The following is a 20,794-nucleotide window of genomic DNA, read 5'->3' on the forward strand; positions in this document are numbered from 1 at the left end:
CTCTAGATCAGGCTCTCTAAGCTTCTATTTCCTCGTCAGTCAAATGGGCATATTAGAACCTAGTTCCGGAAGTTATGAGGGTTAAATGAATGCACATAGTGTCTAGCACATCTTAAGTGCTATTGAGATAATCTTCAGACAGCTTTGCTATTACATGACCCCCGGAAATGAAGGAACCCAGGGAATGGCAGGAGTTTTGGAAAGTAGAAAAGATAGCCCTAGCCCACTTGGTGGCAACTAGAGAAGGTTTGCTTTTGGTCTGAGGTGGTCACTGGTTTCTGAGGTGCCAAGCCTGGTTGGAGGCACAGATAGTCGGCATTCATAAAGCTGCGTAGAACCATGGGGTCCCAATGGGGACATGAAACTAAATGATCCAGAAAAGCCCGTGGACTTTCCACCAGTTGTATTGAATACATACTTGATGGTGTGAGAATACAGAAAGGGGCTGTGGTGCCTGCTCTTAAGAAAGCTTATCTTGGCTGGGCATGATGGCTCACGCCTGTAATCCCAGCACTTTGGGAGGCTGAGGAGGGTGGATCACTTAAGGTCAGGAGTTTGAGACCAGCCTGGCCAACATAGTGAAACCCCATCTCTACTAAAAATACAAAAAGTAGCTGGGCGTGGTGGCGGGTGCCTGCAATCCCAGCTTCTCAGGAGGCTGAGGCAGAAGAATTGCTTGAATCCAGGTGGCAGAGGTTGCAGTGAGCCGAGATCGCACCACTGCACTCTAGCCTGGACCACAAGAGCAAGATTCCATCCCTCCCGGCCAAAAAAAAAGGCTTATCTTGCTGGGGACACACGACATGGATCCTGAAGCTCCTCTATAGTCCACTGGACTGAGTCCAGTGCTCACAGTCTAACCTACTTCTTTTTTTCAACATATAACTGTGCTCTGATCTTTCTGAACCATTCACCATTCTGGGAATGCATCTCCTGCTGTTCCTTCTGCCTGGGATGACTTCCTCTTCCTAGTCTGACTACTTGTATTTCCAGAATACATTCTACACCTCAGGCCTGGGAGGCAGGGTAGATGGTGGAAGGAATCCAGACTCAACTGGGTTTGAATCCAGACTCTGCTTATCCAAATAGTCAGGGGAAACCAAGTTAACTTTTCAGAGTCTCTTTTCTTTTTCCTTGTAAAATGGCCCATCAGGATTGAATCAGAACCCATAAAAAGTACCTAGGCTGGTTCCTAATCCTAGTAGGGAGCTCAATAAATATATATAACAATTAGAAAGCTTTTGTATTTAAATATTCCAGCACCCACAACGTTGTTCAGCAGTTAAACTTCATAACTCTCCCCACTGGACTCCAGGTTCTTTCAGGGCAGGACGGTAGCTATTCTGGGTTGAGCCCTGATACCTGCCTCGCAGTAGGTATTACATAGAACTTGTTAAGTACATGAGCGATAACTGAAATTCAGAAGATGAAATGATACCTTCAGACTGTGGTGGTCATGGAAGGATTCGTATATAATCTAAAATTTGAACTGAGCCTTGAAAATGGTAGGTCTTAAATTCGTTCACTTGGAACAAATGTTTACTTAGCACGTACTATGAGTAAGTAGTCAGAAGTGGGGAAGGGATTCCAGGCAGAGCATGGGGCATGAGCAAAGGGCAGGCTCGTGTGGGTGACCATGCATAGACCAATTGGGGCTTGCTGAGGAGCTGGGGGCCTGAGGTAGGGCTGGATTATGCTGAGCCTCAGTGCCTGAGCAAGAAGCTTGAACTTCTTTTTTTTTTGAGACGGAGTCTTGCTCTGTTGCCCAGGCTGGAGTGCAGTGGCACGATCTCGGCTCACTGCAAGCTCCACCTCTTGGGTTCACACCATTCCCCTACCTCAGCCTCCCGAGTAGCTTGGACTACAGGCGTCCGCCACCACGCCCAGCTAATTTTTTGTATTTCTAGTAGAGATGGGGTTTCACTGTGTTAGCCAGGATGGTCTCGATCTCCTGACCTCGTGATCCGCCTGCCTTGGCCTCCCAAAGTGCTGGGATTACAGGCGTGAGCCACTGCACCCGGCCGAGCTTCTTTTTCTTGAATTATTATTATTATTATTTTTTTGAGACGGTAGTATAATAAAACCAGGGTCAGAAAGTTTGTCTCGAGGCAGGACTCTTGTAGTAGTTTAAACATACCAAAAAAAAAGTGAGGGGGGTAGAAATGCAAGTTCAAAAAGTCACAAAATGTCGATTTGGGGAAAGCACTTGTCTCAGCTGGCACTTAAGGCAGTTGAGCTGTCTATCAGCAGCATGAGGGTGTCCTCTCTCTGTGGGTGCCTCTGTTTCCACACAATATTGGCTCTATCCCTCTCCCAACTCATAGAACTCTTAGATAAGCAATCAAACTGTGAAAGGCCTTGAACTCCAGCCCAGAGTCTTGCCATATAGGACAAAGTATTGTTTATGGTGGCTGGAGGTAGGGAAGGTACTTAGTATCAGCAGGCCAAATGAACTTTGGGATAAGTAGATTCCATTCTTGATCATAAATGAGAAATAAAAACTACTCAGTGGGTCTGTGATCACTCTTCTCCAGATAATTCTCAATGGAATGGATTTCATTGATTTCTCATATTTGAAATTTATCCCTGGCTAAGACCAAACAGTAACTATCACAATGGGAAAGTACACTAGGCAAATACATATTTTAGAACCTTGCTTCTCCTTCTATTTTTGATATTAATTATTTAAAGTAAATATACTTGAGTATTTGAATTTCCATATGCTTTGCTTTTCAGAGGAGAAATCCAGGCAGCCTTAAATATGATCTGCATAAAAATATAGGATCTGTTCTAGGTAAAATATATTTGAAGAAGGGTGAAATTGAGTTGTCTTTATCTCTTCCTTGCTAGAAACATCTGTCAGTAGCAGCTCAGATACAGCAGGATTTTTTTGCTTAAGCTGTTGGAAGGAACAGCATGTGCCAAGGCTCTGTGGCAGGCTCTGAAGGAGGCCAGCCATGGCTGGTGTGAGGCATGAAGCCTTGGAGTCAGGGCTGATGCCTGTAGGGAATTCTCAGCCTGTCTATAGTTGCTGACTTAACGTTGCACAGTCTCCACCGACTGTATTTTCCTAACACAAGTCTAGTGGGTTTGTTTTCTTCTTTCTTGTTACACAGATGCACACAAGTGCTGCAAGAACAGCATTCCTCAAAGTGCACACTGTGGTCAAGCGTCCTGAGAATGTGGCTTTTTTCTTGCTAAAGTTCAGAGTGTTTTATAGGCAAGCATGGAGTTCAGTGGAAAGCAAGTAATGTCTAGGTTTAATGTTGCCGGAGAGACCCTGCCCTTTCTTTTCCTTATGCCTCAACAAAACAGAAGTAACTTACTCTATGGTTTCATACTAGATTATACAATCAGATACCCTTCCACAGTCAGAGTAACTAGGGTTAAACATACCTCACCAGCAGTCCTGCTAAGTGTTTTTTTGTTTTTTTTTTTTTGAGATGGAGTCTCGCTCTGTTGCCCAGGTTGGAGTGCAGTGGTACTATCTTGGCTCACTGCAACCTCCACCTCCTGGGTTCAAGCAATTCTCCTGTCTCAGCCTCCCGAGTAGCTGGGACTACAGGCGCGTGCCACCACACCCAGCTGATTTTTGTATTTTTAGTAGAGACAGGGTTTCACCATATTGGTCAGGCTGGTCTCAAACTGCTGACCTCAGGTGATCCTCCTGTCTCAGCCTCCCAAACTGCTGGGATTACAGGCATGAGCCCCCGCGCCCAGCCCCTGCTAAGTTTTTAGTGTTTAGTGTTTTCATGGATTGAGTATTGGTTATGTAAGTGCCTTGTGGGGAGAGGCTCTGTTTTCTTCGTGGTGTGATACTGACTGCATAATTGATTCCTAGTTACTATTAGATAAGGTGATGGTGGGTTCGGGTGTAGATGACTATATTTATGGAATAATCCTGCCACTTCTAAGTCCCAGACCTCGGAAGATGAGCAGAGATGACAGTACCTGGGCTGTTTCTTTCCTGATGGTATTTCATTGCATCTGGCCATCGCTGGTGACAGCCCCCTTCTGTCTTTCTCCCTCCAAGCAGAATGCTGTTTATCCCATGCCCTCTCTCTGATCTTTTGGCATTTCAGTGATGCTGTCTGGTGAGTGAGCCTATTCACTAGCTACTCCTTGGCTATGAAGGTCCCTCTCTGGGCCAGGTATCTATAGCTAAGGTAATGCTTCACTCACTCCATCTTCTCCACTGCTGTCTGTTCCTTGGGTCCCTATGTTCACTTCTGTTAGAGCTCATCCACTCCAGGCGGTGGAACTCTCTGGCCAGCTTAGTCTTGAAATTCTGTTAAAGCTCCCTGGACTCTTTTACCTCCTTGATACACAGCATTTGGTTCTATTTTGTAATTCCGTGGCTTTTAGACTTACAGGATACTTTTGAGTCCAGAGTTTATTATTTGAGCTTTCTTTCATGGGGAACAAAATCTCCAGCCCTGACTTTTCAGCAGCTAAAATTAGCTTCGCAGAAGTGATCTGGACTGAGTAGATAGAGAATCCCTTGCCTGATCATTGAGGTGCCTGCCCATTCTTAGTCTGTAATTTCTTCCTGTCTTCTGCAAAAAGAAAATCAGGAAAAATTTCAAATGTTCTCACAGAAAATGGGATTCCCATTGCATCAGGCCTTTCATCAGAGGACAGGAAAGAGTAACTTGGATGGAGTGGACTTCTATGCTCCAGAAACTGTGCTGAGAGGCCTTGCATGCTCTACTGTGAGTCATCTTCACGGCATCCACATGTGCTTCCTATTCTAGGGGTATTCTATCTTCAGCTCAAAATTAAGGAACTCGCCCATGTTCTCACAGTTAACAAGCGGTGAAGCCAGGATTAAAAACTAGGTTTGGCTCTAAAACCCTTGCTCTTTCTACTCTACCTTACTCAGAATTGATCCTGGGGGAAGATGGAAACAAAAATACAGATTCCCTTTTGTATACACATCTGGCTCCTTTAGAATTGCATCATGGGGAACTATTCTGCTCTAAAGATCTTTTCAGATAACTTTTCCTGTGTCAACCCACTAACTTTTGAAACTGCTTCCACAGTCCCTTCTTCTTTCTTCCCAACTCATGCTGCTAAGCTAGTCCCTGAAACATTTCATCTTCCCAATCCCAAACTCCTAGCTCCTCTTATCTGCCAATTCATGTTGGCCCCACAGTCTGACATTCCAGCTCTGTGCTCCTTGTAAATCTAGAAATCCTCACATCCTACCCTTATGGGCTTGTTAGTTTGAGATGGAGTCTTGCTGTGTCGCCGAGGCTGGAGTGAGTGGTACAATCTTGGCTCACTGCAACCTCCGCCTCCCGGGTTCAAGTGATTCCTGTGCCTCAGCCTCCTGAGTAGCTGGGATTACAGGCACGCACAACCACGCCCAGCTAATTTTAAAATTTATTTTATTTTTTTTTAAATTTGAGATGGAGTTTCACTCGTTGCCCAGGCTGGAGTGTAATGGCGTGATCTCAGCTCACTGCAACCTTTGCCTCCTGGGTTCAAGTGATTCTCCTGCCTCAGACTCCTGAGTAGCTGGGATTACAGATGCCCACCACCAAGCCTGGCTAATTTTTGTATTTTTAGTAGAGACAGGGTTTCGCCAAGTTGGCCAGGCTGGTCTCAAACTCCTGACCTCAGGTGATCCGCCTGCCTCGGCCTCCAAAAGTGCTGGGATTACAGGCCTGAACCACTGTACCTGGCCTTTATTTTTTATTTTTTGAGGCAGAGTCTCGTTCTGTCGCCCAGGCTGGAGTGCAGTGGTGCAATCTTGGCTCACTGCAGCCTCCGCCTCCCGGGTTCAAGCAATTCTCCTGTCTCAGCCTCCGGAGTATATGGGGTTATAGGTGCCTGCCACCACACCTGGCTAATGTTTTTTGTGTTTTTAGGAGAGATGAGGTTTCACCATGTTGGCCAAGCTGGTCTCGAACTCCTGACCTCAAGTAATTCACCCGTCTCGGCCTCCCAAAGTGCTGGGATTATAGGTGTGAGCCACTGCGCCTGGCCTACCCTTATGTTTTAAAAACATGTTAGTCCCAACTTAGGGTAAAAGTTACCACTTTCCTTTTCTATTCTTGATGTATATTACTGTAAGAAAAATCCATGGGAACCCATGCTGCTGCAAGTTTATTATATATATATATTTTAACCTAAGTTGTTTCTTAGACATTTTAATTCAATTCATTGACTCTTTGTAGTGAACTAATGCTGTGGCCATTAGTTCACTGTCTTAGTTCACCGCCAGCTCAGGGGCTCCATTCTCTTTTGGTTTACATAGAATTTCTTTTAAGTTTGAAATAGCTGTCAGTTTTTTTAAATGGGGACATTTTATGTAAATCTAGGTTTCCAGAGTCTCTTGAAAATTGAAAGGTGGCATGCTGGCCTCCTCTTCCTCAGGCAGTTGTCTTCTCATGAAAAGCAGCAGCTTTTCCTCCGTCCCCTCTCGGCCACCTTTGCTGATTTACCTGTTTGACCCTAGAGATTATTTTTCTGTGGTACTTTTGCTCCATATTCTCCAAGTTCCTGATTTTTGTCAGCTACTTCGTAGGAGAGATTGAGGCTGAGGTAAGTGACCTTGTTTTCTTCTTTATCATATTTTTTTCTACTTCTCTTCTGCCCCCGGAGAAGAGGTATTTCCTCTCACCAAGGCTAACCCCAGTTTCCATGTTCTCCATATCATCTCTTGATACAGAAACATGCTGATCGTTTCCTTAATGTTAAAAATAAAAACATCCAGGCTGGGTGCAGTGGCTCATGCCTGTAATCCCAGCACTTTGGGAGGCTGAGGTGGGCGGACCACAAGGTCAGGAGTTTGAGACCAGCCTGACCAACATGGTGAAATCCTGTCTCTACTAAAAAAAAAAAAAAAAAAAAAAAAAAAAAAAAAAATTAGCTGGGCATGGTGGCGGGTGCCTGTAATCCCAACTACTCAGGAGGCTGAGCAGGAGACTTGCTTGAATCTGGGAGGCAGAGGTTGCAGTGAGCTGAGATCGCACCACTGCACTCCAGCCTGGGTGACAGAGCGAGACTCTGTCTCAAAAAATAAAATATCAATATTCGTTGCTTCTGTTACTTGGTATCCACTTGCTTCTTAGTGTTTTATCAGGCCCAGACTTCCATTTTCTGAATGTCAGTGGCATTTTCTGTTTTCATTCTCTCTACTACCTCTTAGCATTATTTGGCATTGTTAACTATCCCATTTTAAAATTCTTCTTTTAGTTTTGATGACACTAAAATTTTGGCATTTTGTTTTCTGATTATTCCTTTTTGCTTCCTCTTTGTTTTCTCTCTTTCTCTCTCTCTCTTTCCCTTCCTTCCTTCCTTCCCTCCTTTCTGTCTCACTCACTCTGTTGCCCAGACTAGAGTGCAGTGGTGTGATCTCGGCTCACCGCAACCACTGCCTCCCGGGTTCAAGCGATTCTCCTGCCTCAGCCTCCCAAGTACCTGGGCTTACAGGCACGTGCCTCCGTGCCCGGCTAATTCTTGTATTTTTAGAAGAGATGGGGCTTCACCAGTTGGCCAGGCTGGTCTTGAACTCCTGACCTCAAATGATCTACCCGCCTCGGCCTCCCAAAGTACTGGAATTACAGGTGTGAGCCACCGCGTCCAGCCTCCTTTTTGTTTCATTTTCCTATCACTTAGATACAGGTTTTGCAAAGGCTTTATCCTTGGCTCCCCTCCTTTTGTAATCTCATTGATGGGCTTCATGTAGTGCTGCTGTGCAGATGGTCCCAAACCTCGACTCTAGTCCAGCATCTCCTGAGCTCTAGGTGATGTTCCGTCAAGTCCTCTAATTGAAACCTACCTCAAACTGACATTGCCATCTCATTCCTCATGACTACACCATCTTTTAATGGCATCACATTTCTGCCAGTCATCAAAGCATGAATTAGTTTCCTTTGACACATTCCCTTTCAAACACACAGCCTGGGTGGGCAGCATTCCTCAGAAGGTGCTAAAGCTGCTGTAATAGAAGACCACGGAAGGTGTGGCTTAAATAACATTTATTTTCTCACGGTTCTAGAGGCTGGAAGTCCAAGGTGTCAACAGGTTTGGGTCCTCGGAGGCCCCTCTCCTGTCTTCTCCCTGTGTCCTCACATGGCTTTATTCTCTGTGCAAGTGCCTCTCTGATGTCTCTTCCTCTTTTCATAAGGGCATCAGTTCTGTTGAATTAGGGTCCCACCCTTATGACCTCATTTAACCTTTGTTACTTCTTTAAAGTTCCTGTCTCCAAGTATAGTCACATTGGGGATTAGGGCTTCAATGTATGAATTGGAAGTTGGGGGCAAAAATCAGTCTATAATAGAAGGGGAGTTCGGGGCTTGAAGTAGGAAAGCTATCCAGGCTGGTTAGTAGAAAATACTGAGCCAGGGTTATCAGTTCAGGGAAAGTATACAGCTGGCCCTTGCGGAGAAGCAGGCAGATAAGTGAGTGGCTACAGAGCTACAGTGTCCTTGCAACCCCTGGACTAAGAGGAGCCCAAAGCACAGTTGTGTTCGAATTGAGCTGTGGCCTCAGAAGACTTAACTGTGCATTTGCCACTCTGCGACAGGGGATCTTTCCTCATGACAGTGAAACCAGAACAAAATAACTACATGCCAGGGGAGTAAGCCATCATTAGGAAGAGTGGCAGGAGCCTGTGGGCCCTGACACTGGGTGCTGCACACCTGTTTTTCCTCCTGGACACTTGTCATGGTGAGTGTAAAGAAGTGTTTTGGACATCTGTGTTGTCACAGCTGTTCTGTCTGAGATCATCTCTGCATGGAGAAATCTGAGGGAACAAGGCTGAAGAGTTACTACAATGTCACTTAGTCCTCTCTGTAGTTCCTCCACCTCTGTCACCTTCATTCTATTCTGATGGCTGCTATGTGGGTCAGGCAGGCCCTTTATCACGTGTGAGTAGGATTTTGACAACAGCCTCTTACCTGGCCTCTCTGCAGTGTGTCTTTGCTTGAATCCAGCCTACCTGCCCTTCTTGGAACCCAACTCTGATCCTGTTATTCCTCTGCTTAAAAGCCTTGAGTGGTGCCCCTTTCCACCAAGCTAAGGCCAGATCCCTTGGGCTGATATTAAAGGCCTTTATAGTCTAATTTGTCACCCATGATTTCCCTTCTCTTGGCTGTCCTTCAACCACATTGGGTTTTAGCTCTTCCTTGACCACACCCAAGCTTTCCCTCTTTCTTTCTCTCTCTCTTGCTCTCCTCTTTCTCTCTCTCTCTCTCTCTCCTCTTTCTCTCTTTCGACAGTGTCTCACTCTGTCACCCGGGCTGGAGTTCAGTGCACTGTCTCGGCTCACTGCAACCTCCGCTTCCTGGGTTGAAGTGATTCTCCTGCCTCAGCCTCCTCAATAGCTGGGACTACAGGTGCCCACCACCACGCCTGGCTAATTTTTGTATTTTTTGGTAGAGGCAGGGTTTCGCCATGTTGGCCAGGCTGGTCTTGAGCTCCTGACCTCAAGTGATCTGCCCACCTCTGCCTCTGCCTCCCAAAGTGTTGGGATTACAGGTGTGAGCCACTGCACCTGGCAAACTTTCCCACTTTCATAACATGGTGTCCACACTGTTTGGTGTCTAAAATGGTCTCGTCCTTCTTCTGCACTTGTTGAAATGTCATCCATATGTTGTTAAGGCTCAAATCAAGTCCTGCCTAATTTTTGAAGGTTTCCTTAATTTGTTTCATATTGTAGGTCTTACCTCACTTATACTCTGCTCACAATGATATTTTTCTTTCTTTCTTTCCTTTTTTTTGAGACAGATTCTTGCTCTGTCCCCAGGCTGGAATGTACTGGCGCGATCTCAGCACACTGTAACCTCCACCTCCTGGGTTCAAGCGATTCTCCTGCCTCAACCTCCTGAGTAGCTGGGACTACAGGCATGCACCACCACACCCGGCTAATTTTTGTATTTTTAGTAGAGACAGGGTTTCACCATGTTGGCCAGGATGGTCTAGATCTCTTGACCTCATGATCCGCCCTCCTCGGCCTCCCAAAGTGCTGGGATTACAGGTGTGAGCCACTGCACCCGGCAAGTTATTTTTGTTCTAAAACTTTTTCTTAACTTTATTCAACTATAAAGGCTCTTGAGAATAGGGGTGGTGTTCCTTAAATACAAAGATCCTTCCTAATTAGGCCCTGTGTTCCAGAGTCCCAGGCATCCTTGTCATGGAGCAATGACAGAGTCTTGCGAAAAAGACATACCCCAGCTCTGAATTAGGGGACAGAGTAACACCAGGATGTGGACTAGACAGAACAAGGCCTGGAGGTGGACCAGAGCCCAGCTCCCTTGGCTCCTAGATGAATCATCTTTCTGCAAGATGGCAAAGGAAACAAATAGTTTTAGGTTCCCATGTAAGACCAGGCTTTTGAGGTTTAGGTCTGCTTTCCCCATTGGTGCAGCTGGGGGCGTTAAATATTTAATCAGTTTGGCCTGGGTACATGCGGATCGATGGCCATAGCATTAATCCATTAATGGCTGTGTGGTGGGGAGTACACAGTGGCAGAAGGCAGTTGGGGGCTTGCAGCAGTAGCTGTTTCCCCACCAGTATGGTAGCATTTCACTATTGGTATAAAGTGGCTCTAATTTTCTGGCTTCAACCAGACAAAAAAGAAACTGACCTTGAATGCTTGAGCCTTCAAAGCCATAGATGCAGATCTGAGCGATTACCATCTGGCTGTTTGAAAACTTCAAACAAAAAAGTCAACTTGAGATTCTGCCAAGAAACAGTGATTTGTGTTTCTTTGTATGTCAGGCTCACAGGTCTCCAGTGAGACATAGGAAAACCTTTGCCTCTTCCCCTCTCTCCAAACACAGGGCTGGTTCTCCTAGTGAGGAGGTTTCACTTTCTATCCTTGGCCTACAAACAAAGAGATTAAGAGTTTGTGGTTGACACTGCAGGGCGTGAGATTGTTGAGTCTTGGGTGTGAGTGCCTTAGAAATGAGCATTCATATGCTGATCACAAACAGCCTCATCTCTTGATGAAAACATAGTATCTGTTGGCCTTATCCTGATTATAAGGACATATTTTAAATTTTGTAGGATTTGAGTGAGGTTCTCCAATAATTACTCCCAACTTTAAGAGGGCTTTGCATGTTTTGTTTGACATTGTTTTATTCTCTTCACAGCAAATATCATTATCTGAAATGATCCTATTCATTTATGTAATTACTGTCTGATCCTCCCAGTAAAGTACATTGAGACCTCGTCTTTCTTTTCTGATTTTTTTTCTTTTGGGGTCTTTTGGCCCTATGAAATGGAAAGGTGTAGGGATCTACAGGTGAGCTTGGACATAGATGTGAACTCAAGCTGAAACTGAACTGATGCTCGCAGGTTGGGATCAGCAGAAAGAGGAGTGAAAGGTGAGGGAGCTGGAATGGGCCACAAACAGGTGCCTGGATGTGACTCAACTCTGGTGATGCCATATTTTCTCCTTTCATCCCAGAGTGGTGTTTTCCTGGCAGCTGGTCATGGCTTTTGATAAGGCAGAGCTGCCTAGCTCTCCCAAGGTGCTGGTGTTGACCACTGGTGAGTGGCTTTGCTGTTTTCTTGCCTCAATGCTCGATGGGGAGTCTATTTGTTTGCTTCTTTCTTCGCTACTTAGTCACTCGTGCCACTGGCGGCATGGGGCTTCAGACTTTGCGGAGACTGCAGGAGAGGCCTGGTATTGGGCAGCTGGGGGCTCTCTGTCCGATTTGTACTGTACGTCTCTGTGGGCATGAAGGTCAGGGATGGCTATCTTCAATCACCATGCCATGGCTTCTAGGGTGCCTGGAGCACTTTGTGGCCTATTCTTCACCCTCCCCCATATCCTGTGTGGTCATCCGTTCTTGTCCCTCCAGGAGGGAAGGGATAGGTGGTTTATTCTGATTTGTAGGTAGGGAACTGTGATGAGAGGAACTTGAGGGCTTGCCTTGCAGGTGGTGTGAAGAGCAGACTCCAGTGCTCTGTTGTGAGCCTTCTGCCTTCTGTATCAGCCTCTTGCTGTTCTGGCCCCTGTTCTTATTCTCCTATAAAAGAAAAAGCTTTCAGCCAGCAGGTGTCGGGGCACTGGCAGAAGTCTTACCCTTAATGATAACTGTGTGCCGGAGCCCTAGCTGTCGGTTTTACACTTGTCCTGTCTTCCTCCTATGGCTCAGGACCTTGCCCCTGCAATGGGGCAACAGGAGGGGCAGGATGAATGGAAATAGAAGCTGCTTCAGGCCAGGCATGGGGGCTCATTCTGTAATTCCAGCACTTTGGGAGCCTGAAGCATGAAGATCACTTGAGCCCAGGAGTTTGAGACCAGCCTGGGCAACAAAGCGAGACACTGTCTCTAAAAAAATTAGTTAGCAGGGCATAGTGGTATGTGCCTGTAGCTCCAGCTATTCAGGAGGCTGAGGTGGGAGGATCGCCTAAGCCCAGGAATTCGAGGCTGCAGTGAGCTGCGATTGCGCCACTGCACTGCAGCCTGGGTGACAAAGCGTCTGGGAGGGAGAGCCCCAACCTAGCCACTGGAATCCCTTTTCTATCGAGCATCTCTTTTCTGCTGTGGCTAGAGACTTCAGGGGCCAGAACAGCCTTTTCTAGTGCATCTCCAACATATTGGACCAGCTCTAAGGCCTGGTGTCCTTTTTTTTTGAGGCAGAGTCTCACTCTATTGCCCAGGCTGGAGTGCAGCAGTGTGATCTCGGCTCACTGCAATCTCCACCTCCCAGGTTAAAGCAATTATCCTGCCTCAGCCTCCCGAATAGCTGGGACAACAGGTGGCTGCCACCACGCCTGGCTAATTTTTGTAATTTTAGTAGAGCTGGGGTTTCACCATATTGGCCAGGCTGGTCTCAAACTCCTGACCTTGTGATCTGCCCGCCTCGGCCTCCCAAAGTGCTGGGAATACAGGGGTGAGCCACTGTGCCTGCCTTTTTTAATGGTTTAAGCTCTTCCTTGTCCTGTCCTACCTCACCAAGCTTCTACTAATCCTTCAGTTCTTGGAAGTGTCATTCCTTCAGGAAATGTTCTTTGTTCTTCCCATCCCGCTCCCTATTCCCAAGACCCTTTGTTATTTTCCCCCTTATCACTGCATTCTTCCCCAGCATGACACTCACCACGTGTGGTTATAGGAATGTAATAATGTTCCCCAATAGAAGAGGCAAGGTATGGGTCCATCTTGTCTACAGATTTAGCCTCGATTCCTTGAACTTGAAAAGCTCTTCAAATGTTTGAATGAGAGTGGGCTTGTCATAAATTTTTTGCGTCATGTATTTGGACTTAATTTCTTTAGGTCAGAGGACAAAGAGGAGTTTGGTTGGAGATAATGAAATGGAAGCATCTGTGTCCAGTACTCAGTAAAAAATATGTGGGTCTGAAACTCTAGTAAAAAGGTTGTCCTTGGGGAAACAGATTTGGATATCATTAGCAAGTTCTGGAAGGTGTCCTCCTGTGCCCCCAGCATTACTACCCAAGCAGTCTAGATTTGGTGATTGGAAGAACAGAATTATAGGAGATGGAGGATGGGGTTCTCACTCCAATTAGATTCTCTTTTCCATGGTTTTATTAATTTATTTTTTTCATCACAGAAATGACCTCCACCTTCAACCCCCGAGAATGTAAACTGTCCAAGCAAGAAGGGCAAAACTATGGCTTCTTCCTGCGAATTGAGAAGGACACCGAGGGCCACCTGGTCCGGGTGGTTGAAAAGTGTAGCCCAGCAGAGAAGGCTGGCCTTCAAGATGGAGACAGAGTTCTTAGGATCAATGGTGTCTTTGTGGACAAAGAAGAACATATGCAGGTGAATGAGACATTTGGGGCTTTTCTTCCAGGATCTCTTCAGCCCCCACATCTTCTCTGCTGATTATAATTTTGGGGGTTGGTAGAGTTTGGTTCTTTCCTGGCTGCCACTGGCAAGGCAGGACACCTTTATTGCTGTACCTTGTGTTGGCCAATCAAGTCCCCTATGAGGAACCAAGAACTGTACACATTACTCTTGGATTTGAATAGCATCAGGTCTAACATGAATTGCATGTTCGCTATATACCTAAAATGGTGCTAGGTATTTTTTTTTTTTTTTTTTTTTTTTTTGAGATGGAGTTTCGCTCTTTCACCCAGGCTAGAGTGCAGTGGTGCGATCTCGGTTCACTGCAAGCTCTACCTCCCGGGTTCATGCCATTCTCCTGCCTCAGCCTCCCAAGTAGCTGGGACTATAGGCACCTGCCACCACACCCGGCTAATTTTTTTTTTTTTTTTGTATTTTTAGTAGAGATGGGGTTTCACCGTGTTAGCCAGGATGGTCTCGATCTCCTGACCTCGTGATCCGCCCGCTTCGGCCTCCCAAAGTGCAGTGATTACAGGCATGAGCCACCACGCCCGGCCAGCAATTTTATATTCATTATCTTGTTAAGTCCTCATCATGACCTCATAAGGTATATGTTACAATTTCACAGATTAGGAAGCTAAGTACAGATATCTTAGCTTGCTAACATGTTCCTGCTGAGGATATATGGGAGAGTCTGGCCTTACCCTATTCTGCCTGACTCCAAAAGCATGGTCTTTTCCTTACACTGTGCTGTCCCCATGCACACGGGAGGAATGGTTACAATCTAGGGCAGCGCTCCTCTCTAGAAAGGACCAGTCTTGTAAGAACCCTCTGGGCTGGAGTTGAACCACACTCTATATTCCAGCAGTGCCAGAAGCTCAGCCTAATCTGCACCTGGATCTCGGGAGGGCAGGGATGGAGGTGGCTGAGGAACTACCTGCTTCTACTTGGGTGTCAAGGGTCAACTAGCAGCATCTCCAGGGCCAGATATTGAGCCAGATGGTCAGCATTTCCCTCTGGCAGTTGGCAGAGGGTTATTAAAGTTACCTTTTTCTTCTTCCCTCCTAGGTTGTGGATCTGGTCAGAAAGAGTGGGAATTCAGTGACTTTACTAGTTCTGGATGGGGATTCCTATGAGAAAGCAGTGAAAACACGGGTGGACTTGAAAGAGTTGGGTCAAAGTCAGAAGGAGCAAGGTTTGAGTGATAATATACTTTCCCCTGTGATGAATGGAGGTGTGCAAACTTGGACCCAGCCCCGGCTCTGCTATCTCGTGAAGGAGGGAGGCAGCTATGGCTTCTCTCTGAAAACTGTCCAAGGTGAGAATTTTTTGGGGAGCAGGGGGAGGCAGGGGCAGGGCACAGACAACAGGCTTCCAGAACAAAGATGCTACTGGTTAATGACTTTTCTTCTTTGACTGACTTTTCAGTTGCTATAGATAGCTTGCAACAGCTTGCCTCCCTCCGTCTCTCACTCCCTCCCTGCCCTTTCCCTTGCCTTGCACAGTTGTGCAATAGGGGAGGGACACTGGACAGCAGTGGGGGTGGGGGGCACTGGGTACTCCTGTCCCTGAGTGTTTGTCAGGCTGGCACTTGAGGACTCTTTGAGGTCAGGGGGCCAGAGGGTTGATGCTTCTAGCCCTCTTAGCGTGAAAATGAAGGGGAGAATAAGGAATAAAAGGCAAGAAAAATGAGATTCTTCATAATAGCTATTTTTGAGTAAGATTGGTATCTTTTTTTTTTATCTGAGTGCCCAGATAGTCATTCATTTATTCAACAAATTCTTGAGCACCTGCTGATGTGCCAGGCACTGTTACCTTTGCTGAGAATACCGCAAAAATTTCCACCCTCCTGTAACATTTTGATAGTATCCTCAGCTGCGGCTCAGCCCCACCTGTTCTGAGGTGCATCTTTGAGCTCTGGCTAAGAAGTACATAGTGATTTGAGAAACCCTGACCATCAGGAAGCACCAGAAGTTCTATTTCTAGAATTTCAGAGGTGCAGACTAACCTGTGTTCAGTTGACCGTGGCTCTGGGGTATTGGTTGGAACCAGAGGAGCTGTGTTAGCTGGTCGATTCCTTCTTGAACACTGCCTCTGCCTATGTTCTTTCTGGGGCTGGAGAAGCACTGGTGGTAGGTCATGATTTGGCAAGTGATACAGCAGCAGACCAGTGGTAAATTTAAAATAGTTTCTAAGGCTTATTTAACCTGTACCAAGAGATGTAAACTCACGATAAGGGGTATTTCTCAGGTCTGTCAGTTATTAAACACAGTGGTGTGCGTAGTCAAAGGAAGCTTGGCACATCTTAGAAGCCTATTATCAGTAAAGTGGTAAAAAAAAGAAAATCATAATTCAGATTCTACTCATCTGACTCGTGTGCTAATGCACATGGTGAATGGTTTAGGTTAGCTTTATGAGGAAAATGGTCTCTTCATGACAAATATATAACAAGGTAGCAGGAGAAATGCTGAGTGTTTAAGGAAGCAGAGTTTAAGTTACTGTCATTCCTTACAAGTGATTTATGTAGTCAGTAGCAAGCGATCCCTTGCCTAGGTTGACATACAAGAGTCCCCCCTTATCCTGTTTGGCTTTCCATAGTTTCAGTTACCTTACCTGTAGGCAACTGTGGTCTGAAAATATTAAATGGAAAATTCCATACATAATTTTTGCATTGTGAACCATTATGAGTAGTGTAATGAAATCTTGTGCTGTCCTGCCCCGTCTTGGACGTGAATCCTCTGTTTGTCTAGCATCTCCACGTGGCATGTGCTTACCTGCCTGTTAGTCTTACTACTTACTACTCAGTTACCAGGTCAACTGTCACGGTATTAAAGTACTGTGTTCAAATAATCCTTATTTTGCTTAATAATGGCCCAGCACAGAAAGAAAAATATCACATATTCTCATATGTGGGAGCTAAAAAAGGTGAATCTCATGGAGGTAGAGAGTAGAATGAGAGATACCAGCAGCTGGGAAGGGTATGTGTGTGGGGTAGGGTGGGGATGAAGAAAGCTAGGTTAATGGGTACAAACCCACAGAGAGAAGGAATAAGTTCTAATGTTTGATAGCACAGTGGGGTGACTGTAGTTAACAACAATGTATTGTACATTTCAAAATAGCTGTAAGAAGATTTGAAATATTCTCAACACAAAGAAATGATAAATGTTCAAGGATGGATGTCCTAAATATTACACCCTGATTTGTTCATTATATGCTCTTGGTATCAAAATATGACACACACCCTATAAATATGTACAAATGTTATGTATCAATAAAAAATAATAGCTCAGGCCGGGCGCAGTGGCTCACGCCTGTAATCCCAGCACTTTGGGAGGCCGAGGCGGGCGGATCATGAGGTCAGGAGATCGAGACCATCCTGGCTAACACGGTGAAACCCTGTCTCTACTAAAAATACAAAAAATTAGCCGGGTGTGGTGGTGGGCGCCTGTAGTCCCAGCTACTCAGGAGGCTGAGGCAGGAGAATGGTGTGAACCCGGGAGGCGGAGGTTGCAGTGAGCTCAGATTGCGCCACTGCACTCCAGGCTGGGCGATAAAGCAAGACTCCGTCTCAAAAAAAAAAAAAAAAAAGCCAAAAATGCAACGATAGTGATGCTGGCAGTTCAGATATGACAAAGAGAAGCTGTAAAGTGGCCGGGCACAGTGGCTCATATCTGTAATCCTAGCGCTTTGAGAGTGCGAGGCGAGTGGATTACCTGAGGTCAGGAGTTCGAGACAAGCCTGGCCAACATGGCAAAACCCCATCTCTACTAAAAATACAAAAATTAGCCAGGCGCGGTGGCAGGTGCCAGTAGTCCCAGCTACTCGAGAGGCTGAGGCAGGAGAATCGCTTGAACCGGGGAGGCAGAGGTTGCTGTGAGCCAAGACTGCGGCCCTGCGTTCCAGCCTAGGTGACAGAGCGAGACTCCATCTGTTAAAAAAAAAAAAAAAAAAAAAAAGGCTGTAAAGTGCTTCTATTAAGTGAAAAGTTCTCGATTTAATAAGGAAAGAAAAAATACTGTATGCTGAGGTTGCTAAGATTAGCTCAGTTATTGTTAATCTCTTACTGTGCCTAATTTATAAGTTAAACTCTATCGTAGGTATGTAAGCACAGGAAAAAACATATAGGGTTCGGTATACTATCTTAAAGTTTCAGGCCTCCACTGGGGGTCTTGGAATGTATCCCCCATGGTTAAGGGGGAACTGCTCTATTAATATCTTTGAAGAATTGACAGCATTTCTGTAAGTAGCACCTAAATCTCACCACCTAAATGCATTTGGGTTCTTCCCTCCCTCCTGTGCCTGTCCTTGTTAGCCTACATTGGTGAGATGACTCCACAGCATACGATGGCTAATATAATAGTACAAACTGAAGAGGAGAGAATGGTAAAGATGCTTTCTGATTCTACAAATGCAAAGAAAGGGCGTATGACACAATAATGCAGTGTGGGCATGTTTTAGCGCTTTCTGGTTCAAGGGGCCAAGGCCACCCAAGATTCCATCTTTGCATTTAGCTGACCTCAGAAATTCTATTCAAATCAGCAAATACCCACTGAGTAAAGGCTGTGTCAAGTTCAGTGCCAGGAGCTATAACTGTGATTTTAGATCAGAAGCCAAAGGCCGAGTTAGCTCTAAAATCGGAAGTTTGTTTCACATTATTGGGAGAAAAGTCTTTACCATTGGATTTCGAGTTTTTCTTTGCAATGGAGTGTTCTGTGAAAGGGTGGTGTATGCAAAGCAGTCCCTCAAAGGCCAAAGGAGCTGAGAAACCAAAGGACAAGCCAGGCAAATCCAGTTTGTTGGTACATTGGAATTTATCAGGGGAACTTACGAACAGAAGCATGGTCTTGGACAGCCACAAAACATGTAGATCTCTGTGTTACTCCCCAGACCCAAGGCTGATATACCATAGGGAAAGGGTATATGTGCTCCAGCAAGACAATCGAAGGCAGCCCTCCGCAATAGCCAAGAATGCTATAGTGCATCATAGCCTATAATTTGTGTGACAACATTAAGGTTGACATGTTCTTAGACTAGGGACAGTAAATGAAGTAGGAATCTGGAGGCAATCACAGGACTGGGGCTAATCAGAAGTCAACATCACAGATTACCATCCAAGAGGGAGTCACTTGTGTCTCCACATGGAGTTTACCCCTACTCTCTTCCAGGTAAAAAGGGGGTGTACATGACTGATATTACACCTCAAGGTGTGGCTATGAAAGCTGGAGTTCTGGCTGATGATCACTTGATTGAAGTGAATGGAGAGAATGTAGAGGATGCCAGCCATGAGGAAGTGGTTGAAAAGGTATGCCCCAAAGGGTACTTTTCTTACCCTATCTTCCACTCTATTCTCATTGGAGGTGACAGGAAGACAGGGGTGGTAGGGGACAGCATGAGTTTATGATGGAAAAAATATCCAGTTGAGTTGCCCCTTCATATTAAGGGTGAACAGACTCACACTAGTGGTATAAGCAGTGTTAATATAGGGTTTTGGAATAAAGCCTTCCCTAGTTTCACATGAGGTCTACAAAATTATTAACTTTACCTTTTGGATCTTGTTTGTATCTGATTGGGAGCCCCCTCTGAACTGTTTGATTGAGACAGGGTCTCACTCTGTTACCCAGGCTGGAGTGTAGTGGCACAATCTTGGCTCATTGCAGTCTCGGCCTCCTGGGCTCAGATGATTCTTCTACCTCAGCTTCCTGAGTAGCTGGGACTACAGGTGTGCACCACCGCACCTGGCTAATTTTTATGTGTGTGTGTGTGTTTTTTTTTTTTTTGTAGAGATAGGGTCTCACTATGTTGGCCAGGCTGGTCTTGAACTCCTGAGCTCAAGTGATCTGCCCGCCTTGGCCTCCCAAAGTGCTGGGATTATGGGCGTGTGCCACTGCGCCCTCTGAATTTACAATAAGTTCACTGTTGAGCCGTTAATACTGAAATGCTTTAATAGGAAGTGGGAGATAACTGAGATTTTCCTTTGAGGTCATATGGAACCTTAAAAATTGACCAACCTTCTCTTTGTAGAATGATTTTTTGATGTGGACCCTTACTTTCTTTTCTTTTCCAAACTCCCTTTCTAGCTTTTATCTAGGTACCTTTATGGGTTTTCTGAATTCCAGCTCCTACTTGGGCTCAGTTAGCACCTATGTGGGTAGGTCATACTTAAATAAGGGAAAACAACTATAGAAGTGGAGATAGAGGCCGGGCACGGTGGCTCACGCCTGTAATCCCAGCACTTTGGGAGGCCGAGGCGGGTGGATCACGAGGTCAGGAGATCGAGACCATCCTGGCTAACACGGTGAAACACCGTCTCTACTAAAAATACAAAAAAAAAAAAAAATTAGCCAGGTGTGGTGGCGGGCGCCTGTAGTCCCAGGTACTCGGGAGGCTGAGGCAGGAGAATGGCGTGAACCCGGGAGGCAGAGCTTGCAGTGAGCTGAGATAGTGCCACTGCACTCCAGCCTGGGCGAAAGAGTGACACTCCATCTCAAAAAAAAAAAAAAAAAGGCGATAAATACATATCAGTTAGCTGGTAGGGCATAGTGTAACAGCTTAAACTCAGGCCTTTCATCCCCTATCTTTTGTTGAACCTAGAGACTGTGTGCCTTTATACAGAAACTTTCTTATTCCCCAGCATTGTTCTTGGGGGTTGATGTCATTCCTCATCTGTGTGTGTTGTTACAGGTGAAGAAGTCAGGAAGCCGTGTCATGTTCCTGCTGGTGGACAAAGAAACTGACAAGCGTCATGTTGAGCAGAAGATACAATTCAAAAGAGAAACAGCCAGTTTGAAACTGTTACCCCACCAGCCCCGAATTGTGGAGATGAAGAAAGGAAGCAATGGCTATGGTTTCTATCTGAGGGCAGGCTCAGAACAGAAAGGTAAGGTACAAGAGCAGGAAACTTGGCAGTGTAACCAACAAATTCCTCATCCCAGTCTGACTCCAGAGTTCCATTAGGTTCCCAACTCCCAGCCAGATGCATGAGCGGCATAGCATAGAAGGCACAGCTGGGTCAGCGTCTATGTCACA

General features: G+C 45.8%; 1 protein-coding gene across 6 annotated transcripts in view; it reads left to right on the forward strand.

Moving 5' to 3' along the window:
* PDZK1 (PDZ domain containing 1) overlaps positions 1 to 20,794 on the forward strand; it is a 47,668-nt gene that overhangs the window by 17,081 nt on the left and 9,793 nt on the right. For 3 of the 6 annotated variants that reach the window (XM_063815213.1, XM_016941577.4, XM_063815226.1), the window contains exons 2-5: positions 13,533 to 13,744; positions 14,837 to 15,086; positions 18,934 to 19,070; positions 20,450 to 20,645. In XM_063815213.1, coding sequence (XP_063671283.1) covers positions 13,535 to 13,744; positions 14,837 to 15,086; positions 18,934 to 19,070; positions 20,450 to 20,645 — 793 coding nt within the window. In that variant the 5' untranslated portion in view covers positions 13,533 to 13,534. Of the gene's footprint in view, positions 1 to 8,037; positions 8,680 to 8,736; positions 8,880 to 13,532; positions 13,745 to 14,836; positions 15,087 to 18,933; positions 19,071 to 20,449; positions 20,646 to 20,794 lie in introns of those variants that run through there. The other 3 variants (XM_063815217.1, XM_063815222.1, XM_063815231.1) reach the window with 3 other exon arrangements.

The sequence above is a fragment of the Pan troglodytes genome, chromosome 1 (genome assembly GCF_028858775.2).
Source record: "Pan troglodytes isolate AG18354 chromosome 1, NHGRI_mPanTro3-v2.0_pri, whole genome shotgun sequence".
Taxonomy (NCBI): Eukaryota; Metazoa; Chordata; class Mammalia; order Primates; family Hominidae; genus Pan; species Pan troglodytes.